The 15,274-nt window shown below is 36.9% G+C and overlaps 1 protein-coding gene across 11 annotated transcripts in view; it reads right to left on the bottom strand.

Annotated features, from left to right (window-relative positions):
• Nucleotides 1-13,575: 13,575 nt before the first annotated feature.
• LOC129766800 (cadherin-87A) overlaps nt 13,576-15,274 on the bottom strand; it is a 722,345-nt gene continuing 720,646 nt past the window's right edge. For all 11 annotated transcript variants that reach the window (XM_055767405.1, XM_055767415.1, XM_055767419.1 and 8 more), the window contains one exon: nt 13,576-15,243. In XM_055767405.1, the coding sequence (XP_055623380.1) occupies nt 15,160-15,243 (84 nt within the window). In that variant the 3' untranslated portion in view covers nt 13,576-15,159. The remainder of the gene's footprint in view (nt 15,244-15,274) is intronic.

Here is a 15,274-nt window from a genome sequence, read left to right as displayed (position 1 = left end):
TTTTGAACTACTAATTTTTCGAAGTTAACCGATGGTTCGAAAAATCAATTTTTTCCTCTTTTTTCCAACACAAAAATTCATTACTTTTGATCTGCTGGACCGATTCAGATGGTCGACAAATAAAATTAAAGCCAATTAGATAGCCTTTTTTGAAAAATATTAGACTTGCGAAAAAAACATTTATTTTGATTTCGTAATTATAGTTTGCATGGTTTCGGGACCAAGGATGCTATTTTTTTAATATTTTTTTTTGAAAGCTGAGATCTTTCTACATAACATATCCAAAAATCAGAGATGTTTTATTTTTTGTTTTTAAGTCATGATTTATCAAAGTTAACATGTTTTCAGTCTTCGTTCAATATTTCTATGCTACTAGACTGGATGTATGCGATAAGAATTAAATTAATTGGCAAATGTGTCATCTTTTCAAAAAAGGCTAGCTAATTGGCTTTAATTTGATATATCAATCATCTGAATCGGTCCAGTAGTTCAAAAGTAATACATTTTTGAAAAAAAGTCATTTCTGGAAAAAGTAAAAACATATTTTTTGGACCATCGGTTAACTTTGCAAAATTATAACTTAAAAACGAAAAGAAACGCCTCTATAGTTTCGACATATGTTAGGTGAAAAATTTTCAGCTTTTCAGGAAAAATATAAAAATACATAGCGCCCTTCTTCCCGAGACCATGAAAACAATAAAAAAATAATACAATCAATAATAACGAATGCAGAATTTGAATTTTCTGCAGGTATAGCAAAAATGATCAGCTGGCTTCAATTTGATATGTCGATCATTTAAATCGGTCTAGTAGTTCAAAAGCTATGAATTTTTGAAAAAAGTCATTTTTGGAAAAAATAGGAAAAAGTTGATTTTTCGGACAACCCTAAAATGAAAATGGGCACCTTAACAAAAAAAAATAAATAAAAAAATATGGGTCTAATAGTTTGCGATAAGAAACGAAACCACCACTTTTTACGAAAATCTGAATGACTATTATATCGGTTTGGCATGCAATGGCTGTATATATATATATATATATATATATATATATATATATATATATATATATATATTTGGTAATTGTAACAAGCAAGTAACAAAATTGTTACTAATTTAATTTAATCATTAAATTTCGGAATACTCGTTGCCATGTGTTCAAGGTGAGAGTGATATAATGCTTCTACAAATGTCGGAGTAATCCATTTAATATCGCTAATTGTTTTTTTTTGAGAAATGTTGTGAAAATGAGAATCATGTTTGAATTAAAATGATTTTAAATGAATTTCAAACAAAGCGATGCTCAAAGTTGTCTTCTATATGAAATTTTGTTATAAGTGGATAAACGGGTCTAATGGAAAGTGTTTCGGAGGTTTGAAAAAATAAGTTTCTTTGAGTTATTTCATCTTTTCGGGTGAATTTATTTGTTTATTTTTTCCAAAATATATATTTTGATTAAGGCTCATATGGTGTCAGCCTGACGGGGCCGGGAGTTCAATATTTCGACAATGTTTGCCTTACAACTATGTTAGTAATATGTAACCGATTACTTGCGGTTGGCTCGAGGTTTGTATTACAAGTGTTCTCATAATTGGGATGTTGCAGTCTGCAATGCTCTCTACGTGCGCCCCACACACGATACTTTCTATTGGGATGTAGCTAACCATTAATCAGCAACGCCCTCCCAGTCAGTACCCCATGTCTAGCGTGGTGCATCTTTTCAACTCGAGGAATCCAGGATAGAATGGTCACTAGCTGGCACAATCATCAGCTCGTGTAGAGTTACCATGAGCGGTACAATCCTAGGCTCTTGGTGAATGATCAGTGGGCCGCACAACCTTCGGCCCGTGCATCTGTAAAGAGTATGTGTATGTATTGCCGCGACTAAGTAAAAGTTTATCGATCGGATAGGAGGGATATGATACAGGGACACAACGAAGTAAACATCATTAAACGTTGACATCGGTGTTTCTGAGGAATAGGTATAAATGGAGCAGAAGATCAGGATCACGGCTACCTAAGATATCCCGGATGAGGATATCCGATTGTCTGCCTTGTGCCCTTAATGCTTTGGTGACCTGAGAGCGGGCAGCATGAAACCGGATACACGACCAGACAACATGCTCGATGTCGTGGTAGCCACAATCACAAAGGTTGTTTGCTGCGAGCCCCATGCGAAAGAGATGCGCGTTTGGGTTGTAGTGATTGGACATAAGCCGAGATATCTCGCGAATGAAATCACGACCTACATTTAACCCCTTGAACCATGCACTCGTTGAGACCTGAGGGATGATCGTGTGTAACCAACGACCGAACTCATCTTCATGCCACATGGCTGCCAACTTACGAGTGTGTACTGACGAGGAATGTGAAAAAAATCGTTATAAGAAATTTTCCTTTCAAAAAGTGTGCCTTCTGAAGCGCCCTCCTTAGCTAGCGAGTCCGCTTTCTTATTCCCCGGAATCGAGCAATGAGAGGAAACCCATGCTAAGGTAATCTTGTATAATTTTTCGACCAAAACACTCAAAAGATGTCTTATTCTTGTTAGGAAATAAGATGAGCATTTACTTTCAATGAGCGGATTAGAATTTATTTTCCAAAGAGAATAAAATTGGCAGAATAACTTTTTTTTTATTTTCAAAATTTGATATATTTTTCCTATACAAACTCGCTACTCATGTTCACGTTTTAAGTATACCGGACGGATCGATGGAACAGATTTTGGTAAAACAAAAGTAATCCATCTGAGGGAAGGAGGAATGTCCACGTTGATTAAGAGAGATTCAGATTCAAAGAAGATATTTTTTGTTCTCGATGACCTCAGGCTGACCGCCATCCAATAAAATTAAACTTCATTTTTTCCCTTTATCAAACTTCATTTCGGATGGCAGTTCGGTTATATCCACGACAGAATTAAAATTTAATGAAACAATCGGTATGAGTTTCCACCATAGCTTGTGATAAATCGTCCCCTGTCGTGAGTATTTAACTCTTGTTTACATAGATCACCATCCAAACGATACATAATGCGGTAATCGAGCCAAATTGTGCCCAATAATGACTTAATTGTAGTTGCCCGGTGCTCCACTATCGCCACCCGAATGCATTACACAATATTTACACAATTACGGAGCAAAAAACGGCCAATATCCTACAGCTATTTTCACGCCATTGCACAAACCAGAACCTTCAACGGGTACCGAAAATAATTAGCCGAGACATTATTGAAAATTAACAAATGTCAGACCAGCAATAAATAAACCATACCATGGAAAGAGAGAGAGAGGGAGACTGAAAGTGCATATATTTAATGATACCAGGGGAGCCGGAGGCTTCCGCGAGCGCACAGGACACAGATTCAGAGGAAGGGATCTGCTGATCGTTGCCTTCATGAGCGCAAGCTAAACCCTGTCACCAGGTGCTTATTTTTCCTCCATCACGAGCCCATATCGTGCCTCATTTGGAGCCCACTGCTGTAGGGTCTCAAAAACAGGGGTAAGCGAGATTTATTCATAAAACAGTCAATTGCTGGACTTGAGAGAAGAAAAAAAACAACTTTGTAATGATTAATACAGTAGGTGGGCTCGAATGGCTGTGGCTCCCTGCAGCCGAATTACTTTTCCTCAGTCAACGCTGTGCTCCTAGGCCTGCGGCATTGAAGAAAGGGCGCTCTGATTGTTGATTACACTCGTTTCATAACCAAATGTCCCAAACGTGGTAATTTACATCCACTTAACGAAAATAATTTCCTCTTATTGGTGATGAAAATTAATTTTGTTTTGAACACACGCGACGGGAGCGTTGTTGCATTTGTTTTGCCTTTTGTCATAAGGGTTTTTTATCATGTTGTAACTATAGGTAACAAATATCATTCTCATTATTCAAACCAAAAATAGGTGAATGGTTTCAGCCATCGGATTTGACTGCCGTTCTTCCGACCCGCACTGATACATGTGTATTATTCTACTAATAATAATTTATAATTGCTGTACAAAGGGGACGATTAGATGATTTATTCGCGTATTACAAATTAAATCTACATCGATATTGAACATTACCCACGTTGATTTTATCTCCGCGAAGTTTTAGGGAGTGGAATAAAATTATGAAACTGTTCTAAATCCAATGAATGAATTGCCGTTTTCATGATTATGTCATTGCATTGTATTAATTTTAATTTATTGCAACAACAAGTTGTTAATGAGATTTGTGCAAATTCTATACCCTATAATTACATCACATAATAGCAAAAAAAAAAAAAAAAAAATGCTTGATGCACCTTCTATCGATAAAACATTTTATCATTGCAATGATGTAGGCGACAATCGATTAATCGGCAGCACTATTGATGCTGTTTGGTGATTATTTTCCATTGAATTAGCTCTATCTCGGGATAGCTTTGATAAAATGAAAATACTGTAGGCTCAAAATAAAGGTTTTTCTTTATTTCACTTCAGAAAAATATCAGACCATATTCCGATTTGGTTATGCATTTCCTCGAATGCACTTGCCCATTCTGTTTTCACTTTCCTATACATAAGCAGAATTTAGCATCCAAAGAAATCATTTCACTATTCTACACACAATCACAGTCCTGTGTCAAGATCCCGTCCGTGCCCCTGGGCCCAGATCCATCAATTTTTTAGCGAGTTCTCTAGCGTTCCAATTCGTTTGAAGTTAAATTCGGCATGCGGCATGCTGCGCGCGCACCCAATGGCTGAATTGACCAGCTAACATCTGCCTTCTTCCATCCTGGCCACGTTCCGTTTCGTTTATCGAGGAAAGGACCGCATACCCAGCCCAGCCCGATTAAAAACACACTACACAAACATACACACACTAATACACCATACATGAATTACAAATAAATATTGTAAATACACTCTGTCCAACTTCTATAAGACCACCCTGATTCTATTTCGCTGCAACACAAACAGTTGGAATTCCAACAAGATACATTCATACATTGTTGAATGCTTAGAATAAAGTATATTTAACGTCAATTTAGTTCAAAAGAGTTGTTTGTGTATTTATTGTGCTTAAATATGATAATTTCAGCTGTCCAGTTTCTATAAAACCATTCCAAAATTCATAAGTGTTATCAATGGAAAATTCAAAACGATCGGCTAATTTACATGTTAATACAACATGCCTTGCCATTTAAGCTAATAACCTGGAAAGATCGTGTCGGAATACTATTTACCAAATTATGTTGAACGGATTTCTCGATATTTTTCCACGTTTCCGAAATTGCGACCTTGAGCTCTTCAATCGTGGTGTACCGTTTTCCCTAAGTGTAGATTCTGCAAACAAGGATCCCCCTAAGATTTTCAACAGGATTCAAGTCTGGAGAGCGAGCCGGCTAGTCCAAAAAAATTGAGTTTTTGATCCTTAATCCATTGCTTAGTTTCCTTGCTGATATGAATAGTAGCATTGTTTTGATGGAATGTGAGTTTTTTGTGACAATATCCACGCAAAAACGGTAAGAGAGAGGATTCCAGAACATGTATGTAATCCTTGAATGATGTGAAAGCTATCTTGAACTTTACGGTTTCAAAGAATTCCGCCCAAACCATGCACGAACCTTCACCAAAATTCCTGGTTTTTTTTTTATTCCATTTATTTATTTATTAGGCTCATTAGCATTTTAGCTGTAACAGAGCCGGATTTAATCGTGTACATGTACATATGTTTATGTTTTGTGAATTTTGAATTGTGAATTACACAGTAGTTAGTAGTAGCCATTTGGGCGTTAAGTTTTCTGTTCCATTACATTATGGTAAGTTACACAGTAGTAACCATTTAGGCGTAAGGGTATTCTTTCTGTTCTTCCATTGTTCAGCAGACCGGACAGCGGAGACAGTTGATATTGATCATTGTTGGGTTATTTATAGAACAGCAGCCCAATATTTCTTGCAGAGCAGAGCAGTTGTATGGATGAATCGATCTTTGTTCCACCGTGGATCGATCTCCATAGCTGATATGATGGTTGCGTAGACGTAGTTATTCTATAACAACACAAAGATGGTCAATTGAGGGCCCTGAGTTTGAACTCACGATCGATTGCTTGGTAAGCAAACGCGTAACCAAGTGGCTACGAAGACCCCCCTAAAAAAAATCCCTGGTTGAAAAATACTGTTCCTCCATCCGTAAATCACGTCAGTACCCGTTGAAACCATCTGGACCATCAAAATTGCACTTTTTTTTATTGAAGAACTTTTCGTTATGGTGTATAGCAAAATGTATTCTTTTAGAAACATTCTTTGTCACAACATACCATGTCCCACTGTCGGTTCATGTGAGCTTTGGCAAAACTCAGACGTCTTCCGATGTGAGATAGTGTAAGATGAGAAGCTTTAACCTTTAAAGCCCTCTTTATGTGAGGATTTTTTTTTACCAAAACATGACGAATTGTCACCCGAGTAACATTTTAATTGAAATATTACTTTATTTTTATAAGTGATTTTGAGATGTTCGAAGTTGTTCTAGCTATTTCCCCCTTATCGCGGTCAGAGAACTTCGATTTATGGAAAGCTCTCTTCTTCTTACCAGGATTCGCCAAATTATTGAGCACTACTTGATGGGATCGTCTAATCCGACGAGCAATTTCTCTGATACCAACATTTTCTTGAAATGAAATGTGTCGAATTGTCTTTCTCCTCTCTCCGTGAGCACTTTTGCCTTCGGCATTTTCCAGATTTATTGATCAAAACAACTAAAACGACAGAAAATGTAACTGGTCTTATAGAAACTTGACACTTGAAAAATACAAAAAACATTCGTTAACGCTCAGCGCTTACACACACACATATATATGAAAATCACGCAGTGTATGATAGTTACCAATACCTACACACTAGAATATGAATTGTAGTATTGTCAGAGTGTACGTTATAACCCTTGTAATCATTTGTATGGCATTGCACAGTTTTCCTTTTTGTGTGGAGTGACGTATGAAGTCATCAACGACTGGACGTCGCCTTGTAGAGGGCACTTGGGTCGAGTGTTCTTCGCAACGTCCGAACAATTGATAAATTCTTTGTCTCCGTCCCATGCGCTTCCGGGCAAGGATGTGACAAGCTATATGACTCGTTCGCAATCTAGAGACTAACTGTTGATCTCGGTGTCCCTTAGGGTCTTCCCATTTTTGCACGTAGGATTACGTCTTTCGGGAACATATTGGGGTACAAATTGAAAATCGAAAATCGAGCACATCGTGAAAATTGTCCAATTTCAAACGCTCATTGCTCAGTCATTTCATGATGGATTGATGTAATTTTTGCGTCAATCGATTTCGGCACTCCATAAAAAAAATTTATATTGGAGAAAATAATATACGTCATGAAACTAACTATCGAACAATTGAAACATCTCAAACTCTATTCTAACGGAAATACCCACTTCTGATTGGTCGAAATTAACGACACATGCGGAGGGTCCCTAACAGAGGCATCAAAACCAAGCTGCCTGGCGGATATCGGCATTGCAAATACATAAAAGTAGGGGGAGCTTTTGCTTCCACCGAAATGTGTTCCCTAACAGCGACATCAAAACCAAGCTTCATGGGAGAAATAGGCATTGCAAATATATGCAAGTCGGGGGCATTTTTATATTGCAAGTAAGGTGAGTGATACAATTAATTCTAGCAAATAAAATTTGTGTTGTGGAATTTTGATGTTGGTTGCTTCGTGAAATTTCATATCAATGACCGATCCTGTATTGTGAACAATTTAGCACAAGTGTAAGGGTAAAATTATATATGGTAGCAGTTGTGTTAAAAATGACTTGATATATGAAATGATTTATTTCAATTTTCATAAATAAAAACCAAGGTGTGTTCCCGCTCGAGAACGGGTCGTTTGGTTTAAGCTGTCTGTTTTGTTGTGTTCATTTTCACCCAAGGAAAGTTTACACGGCGAGAGACATTGGAAAAGTGAACAAATATTAGAAAAAGTGATTTCCCATATGCTCTAGATATCGTATTAAGTGTTGTTAGTCCAATTAAAATTCGCATTGGGTTGAATGAACGCTCAGGAAGTAAAAATTATGAAACAGAATGACCTTTTGCATTTCAAATATGTTTTCTCTATATTAAAGTAACATGTTTTTACTGATCAGAAAAATTGATAATTAAGTTCGGTATTGATAATTATCTTATATAACATTGGTGAGTTTTTTTTTTCTTTATTTCATCCATATATAACACAGGAGGCATCTCGTCTAGGGTCACATAGGGCGGTTTTCATCATATCTCATTTCACTTCGGCATCTTCTATCTGATACACACCAGCCAACGACTGTTTACCATACTTCTGTTATCATCACTCGGTGAACACTGGTGGAGTGAACAAACAATACCCAGCTACCAAACAAAATTGCCCTTCTCAGGGCCACCAAATCATTATCAAAGAGTTTAACTATGTAATTCTTCAAACATATTTAATCAACAGATAGCCTAACGGAATCCTACATCAACTATGCGGTCGTGTCTCGGACACAACCCTTCTGTGACATTTTTTTGATATCGGCCTTTATTTCATGCTGGAAATACTCACGTGAGTTGTCTCGTCCGGTTATGTACACTTCTTTAGCCCACCTGTCTTTAAGCATTTTGGTAGTCCATGTTGTGATATAATCTGCCGAGACCATTTTGGTGTAGAACTCCATCAGTCGACCAGACTTAGCAAGGTGGTCTGCCTTTTCGTTCCCGGGAATACCGGAGTGACCATGCGTCTGGGAGGTGGTAATGTATGTTAAGGTCGGAACCCGATACACCTATCCCTACTTTGGCTACACCCAAAATTGATTTTTAGCTCATGTTTTGTCATCCCGATTTATGACATTAAATGAGACATAACATAACAGAAAATGTCATGACTCTCAAGTACTGGTAAGCATTTGTATAATATATGAGGGGCTTAAAATGAAAGGGGTGTAAGTGAGTGTAGGTGATTTTCAAAAAATCCTGCTCTGTTGAAGAAAGTAATTCAATGTTTCATGGATTACCCAGCAGTAAACTGGATAATTTTTAAGGATTTTACAAGTGAGGTTCAAGAACTCACATCAAACCCGCCGTACGAAATTCTCAACATTGGTAGCTGCGGACTCCATACAGTTCATAATTTTCACTTCCAAGGATGAGCTGAGAAAAACCTAATGGAATTTCCATGATTTTTTAGAGCATTGTACAGTCTGTTTAAAACATACCACTAGAAAGGGCAGATTACACGGCCGTAACAGGTTCAACTGTACTGCCCATGTTTGTATAGGAGACGACAAAATGAACAAAATCAACTTTTTCGCCGTTTTGCATTCTACGCAATGTAATAGGGGTAGTGGGGGCGAATTGGTCATGGGGGGCAAAGTGGTCACCTGCTTGTTTTGTAGTATAACTATTGAATATTGACATCGTATTGATAGTCACCTTATGTTTGAAGAATTTAATGACTTTTGAGTCACCCTGTACTTCAGTAGAGCTGTCGCGTGTCAAAATACAAATAAAAACAGAAATTACTCTCTCGATAGTCATTCGGCCGTAGTTCTAAGGAATTTCTCGTGAAATTTAGTTTATTCAATCTAATATATTGGACAAATCATCAGTTTGGACCTCTGTCCACATATTCTAGGAGAGGTGAACAGATATTTTGTTGAATCTCAGCGATTAATTAGCATAGAAATTATTTTGATGGGGCAAAGTGGTCATAGGTGAATAACAATTCACAATGTTCTGTTTACTAAAGCTGATATACCGCATCACATTCTGCTCTTGGAGAGGATCCTTTTGTGGCTTTGACCCTGGACAAATATGCCACTCGAACTAAACCAAGCCTCATTATGCGAAACGTTATGTGTTTATTACTACGTTTTTGTATGCAAGAGAAAATTTGAATTGAGACTCTAGGTGAATAGGCCAAGCTTATTTCATACATGTACCTACTATATCAAATATGATTTGAACAAATTTGGACGAAAAACGTTGTTTGGAAGAGGTCCATTTGAAAATCTGTAATATCTAGCTATTACTGAACTGAATTTGATGGTTGCAGTTGAAAACATATATTGCTTATGCAATACTAGTTTAGCCGTGAAACATTTTTTGAAGATAAAGTCGGAGCAGAAGAATACCGATGCTTTCAATCAACAAGGTGAACAAACACATCAAACAAACTAGACGATTCGACTGATTCATCGACGAGCGCAGCCAAACGGTCGTCGAACCAGACGAGCTACTCGTCTGTTTTCAGTCGTGCTCGGCTTCTGGAATATGAAAACAAACGAGATGAGCGCTCGTCTGCTCGTCTCGTTTTCTGGAATAGTGCCCATTTTTTGTTCAAAAACATTTGAGCAATTTTGAAAAAAAATTCCGAAAAATCACTGTTTTTTCCGCATAACAGACGTAGTTCCATACAGCTTTCATACATCGTTCGAAAATCAACAGTTATAAGTATTACTAGCTGACCCGGCAAACTTCGTCTCGCCCAAAATTTGTTTTTTGTTATCAATACCTTCAACATTCACGTTTTCTTACTATAAACAAGTTCATGGGTCCAATCGCAGAACTGTTCATTGATTTATCTTCTAATCGAACTCGTTTAATTCTGTATGGCAGCTCCCCCTTAGAGAGGGGGGGTGGAGAGTTTAACCACCATAGGAACATTTATTGCATCCTAAAACCTCCATATGCCTAAAAAGTAAAGTAGTAAAATTAAAACAATATTGGTTCTTAGCATTACAATTCCTAGGATTCGACATCGAATTATTCCACATACTCAGCATTTACTCATACCGTTGGTGTAAGTCACTCCACCATCTTTATGCGAATAATCGTGATATTATCAACATTGCGATTGCCTTTACAAATTCAATTAATTGAAAAAACACGAACCTGCTGGTTTCATCATATCCCAGAGTATTCAGGGAAAAAGTACTAAATTTCTTCCAGACCTTTTTGATTTTATCCGATAACAATTGAAACTACCGATGGAGACGTTTTGACTATTATCGGAAATGTAAATACTAACGCTACAGACAGAGCAACCTGGTGATTTATTTATTTATTCATTTCGTCAAACAAATGTAGACTACACACTTATACACTAATGTTACAATGTTTTCTTAGGTTAAATATTATTTTTGCGGTACATGTTTCTTTTTAGCTGTTTTTTATTCATTGTTGCGTCAATTATTTCGCAGTGCTGATTGTATATACGCATCATGCGATTGATAGGGGCGTTATTAGCATAATTTGTTCTGGATATTTTGGTTAGAAACAAATTTCGTGTTCTTAGTTGACGCCCAGGTACATAGAAATTTAGTTTTTCTAGTAATTCAGCTGACTGTACTCGTTGCGAAATTAGGTCATTAACAAAAGAAAGCATTGCAAATTTACGGCGTTCTTTTAGTGAATCAATTACGTCTAGCTATGCGAACAAATGTTCATTGAAACGTTGATTGTCCTTATAGATAGACGTAAGTGTTTTCCAAATGGAAAACATATGTTTATTGCTTCGTGTTGCTTGGTTGCTTCGTGAAATTTCATATCAATGACCGATCCTGTATTGTGAACAATTTAGCACAAGTGTACGGGTAAAATTATATATGGTAGCAGTTGTGTTAAAAATGACTTGATATATGAAACGATTTATTTCAATTTTCATAAATAAAAACCAAGGTGTGTTCCCGCTCGAGAACGGGTCGTTTGGTTTAAGCTGTCTGTTTTGTTGTGTTCATTTTCACCCAAGGAAAGTTTAAACGGCGAGAAACATTGGAAAAGTGAAGAAATATTAGAAAAAGTGATTTCCCATATGCTCTACATATCGTATTAAGTGTTGTTAGTCCAATTAAAATTCGCATTGGGTTGAATAAACACTCAGAAAGTTGAAGTTATAAAAAAAAATTCCATTTCAAATATGTTTCTCTATATTAAAGTAACATGTTTTTACTGATGTGAAAAATTGATAATTGTGTTCGGTATTGGTAATTATTTTATATTACATTTTTTTTCTTTATTTCATCCATACATAACACAGGAGGCATCTCGTATAGGATCACAGAGGGCGATTCTCAATCATATCTCGTTCCACTTCGGTTCCACTTCGGTTCCACTTTTATCTGATATGCACCATCCAACAACTGTTCACCATCCTTCTGTCATCATCATTCGGTAAACACTGGCCACCAAATCATTATCAAAGAGTTTAACAATGTAATTCTTCAAACTTATCCAAAATCAACAGATAGCCTAACGGAATCCTACGTCAACTATGCGGTCGTGTCTTGGACACAACCCTTCTGTGACTTTTTTGTATTTTTTCAATTTAATTTTTGTTTAGTCAAATGCATTAAATAAAGATCTCTTCTGTAAAAAAATGGACCGTTTTCAGCTAGCGATTGACCAGAAATATCCATAATTGGCCACCAGAAGAGGTGTTGTGTTCCATCTGGACAACTCAAGGCCTCACATTCCCGAGAGCTTGATTGGGATGTTTTAATACATTCTCCATATAGTCCGGACCTGGTACCAAGCGATTACCACCTTTTTCTCGCATTGCTAAATTTCCAGAGTGAAGATTGTAAAAATCTATTGCTCAATCTGTTCAACGGTTGAGGTTAAAGGGAGCGTTGCAAATTATGAATTCGCTCAGCCTACTGCTGATCCTGACGAGGTTTCAAATTGAGGTTGGAGTAAATTTGCTATAATAATTGCTGTAATTCATTGGAAATTCTAACGCAACAACATTATGAACCTATATTTAGAAAGGCAACAAATTTTACAACAAAACGGTGTATATTTGACCTAAATCGGACAATCCGAGGTATATAAAAAAATTGTTTTGAATTTCACCCAAAGTAAAAGGAATACAGGGTCTTTCAGATTAAACGCTCACTCAAAAAAATCGAATTATTATTTTTTTTTCGTTCCGTCGATGGTAACACTGCATTCCCCACTTCGGGACGATAATTTCCGGCTACTCGTTCAGTTTGATCGGATGGTTTTTAGTGTCAAGATGTACAATTAACAAGAACGTGTATTTTTAGTGAAGTTGTATTACCCGAGCAACCGAAGCCTTAATGAAACTTTTTCCTCTTATGGTAAGAAGTTCAGCATTTCTCGTCGTCGATTACTTCCTCTGGAGGTACGTGAAGGACCGTTGCTATGTTAGTACGCCACAAAATTTGGAGGAACTTAAAGAAAAAATAACTCGGATTTTCAACAGCATCGAAGTCGTAATGTTAGAGTTGTGCATGAAGAATTTAGTTCACCGTTAAAAACGCGTTATCGAAAAAAGGGGTGGTCACATCGAAAATGCCCAAAAAAAAGTTTTATTTTCGTTTTTTAAAAATAAGAATCGGTTCACTTTTGTAGAAGTTATTAAAATTTGTTTCGTGAGCGTTTAATCTGGAAGACCCTGTACTGTTTCCCCAACCCAATATTTACTTTGTCTTTTTTATGTGCGTACACCAAACAAACCCACCATAGAGCGATGACAATAATGTCACAAAATCAAACGGAGGTGATTTCGGAGGGTTTACAGAAATTCTTAGGATAGTAACGGAAAAAAGAAACGGTTATAACTGTTTTACTAAAAAACTGTTTTATTTTCCCTAGTCGGCTTAAAACGGTTTGTTATTCTATACAGAAACCATATCTCTTCAAAGACAACTCTAAATCTGTTGATGGGATCGAACTACGCGCTTCAGAAGTTCCCTCGTTCATTCGTTCATATTTCTTTATAATATTATCAATGTTGCAACTTCCATTCCCGTCTTGCCTGTTTCGTCTGTCTGTTTGTTTGTTTGTTTGTTTACATCTGCCATCAATTTGTACATCGGTAAATGAAGCTGTCTGCTACGCTGCGCCGGTAATCACCGATAGCCGAGCCCGCGGTGCGACATCCTTTGCGACCACATTCCGTCCGTAAACACGTCAACATAATTGATTTTAAATAATTTAAATATTTTCATTCGTTTGCTAAATTTAATTATTTACAATTTTTTAACTTGCGACTTCGGTTTGGCGGTCGGAGTGTCGTATTCCTTCTGCTCCGTTTGCTCTCACTCGTGGGATCATCCCTTTTGCCAGCACATGTTTGCGTTTATGTGTGTTTTTCAATTTCCATTTATTTTAATTGAATTCATTTACTCAACTCGGCAACAATTCGAGAGTGGCATCGGGACGGGACGGGACGAAAAAATACTAAAGGGCACATCAAAATGACAGAGGGCGCGAAATGATAATGAGCAGAATACAGAGGATACATTGGGTGCAATGCCACCAGGTCCATGAGAGTAATGGCGTGAAAAACAAGTTCCATCATCTTTTTTTCCTTCCTGCGGTTTATCTCTTTCGCGAAAAAAGTTTTCCCAATCGGCCTGACCATTCAATGTGCATTTTCAAGGACGCATGGAATTTACCACCGCTTATGGAGGCGTGACATTTTCAATAGCCATGTTCAATAACATGAGGCAGGGTAACTCAGTTGAGAATAGATTCAGCTTTAGCAATTTAAATTATTTCGACATGGACAAATACTACGAGGGAATTGAATTGAGTTATTTCGTATCCAGATAAGCTAAATTAAATTATATGAGAATTATTCACAACGCACCATCAGATCCTTTTGCCACGGTCTATTTCTAGCCGAGAATCAACCATAAAATCATAAAATCAAATAAAAAGTTTCGTTTTTACCAAGGGGTTCTATGTTTTAAATTAATCGTATTAGTTCTAACTCATATATCCAACATTTCCCATTTTGACGATAGTTAAACACTTTTCATAAATACTATATTTTGAGATATTTCCTATTTATTGTCTATCAAAGTGTTTCGTACTTGTTTCTCCAATAATTCTTGAAAGTTTCTTCCAAAACAGATTCAATATGTCGATCGATCATAGTTGCTTTGAGTATTTAACACAGTTATTACAAATTGAGCATTCACGTCTTTTTGTTTTCAATTTTCACTTGGTTCGAGAATTGGCAATCATGGATTCAAATCATGTTCCTTTACACTTCTTTTTTTGCACCTTCGTTTAAATCATCGTGAGGGTCTTTCATTCCTTCTTTTCGTAAATATCTCGGACTAAACTATGCTCTAACATTATCTACTTCTAGCTGCATGTAACAAAAATACTTTTGTAGAGTAAAAACACGGCTTCTTAAATTAGCTCCGTCACGTAGTCTGGCTGATCACTGCCGCCCAGCTGTTGGACTTGGAATGTCGATCCTCGAAACTCGAACATCTGTGAATGGGAAGAATTGACAGCAATTAGA

The sequence above is a fragment of the Toxorhynchites rutilus genome, chromosome 1 (genome assembly GCF_029784135.1).
Source record: "Toxorhynchites rutilus septentrionalis strain SRP chromosome 1, ASM2978413v1, whole genome shotgun sequence".
NCBI classification, from domain to species: Eukaryota; Metazoa; Arthropoda; class Insecta; order Diptera; family Culicidae; genus Toxorhynchites; species Toxorhynchites rutilus.
The sequence above is the reverse complement of the archived record's forward strand: the minus strand, read 5'-3'. Positions and strand labels throughout refer to the sequence as shown.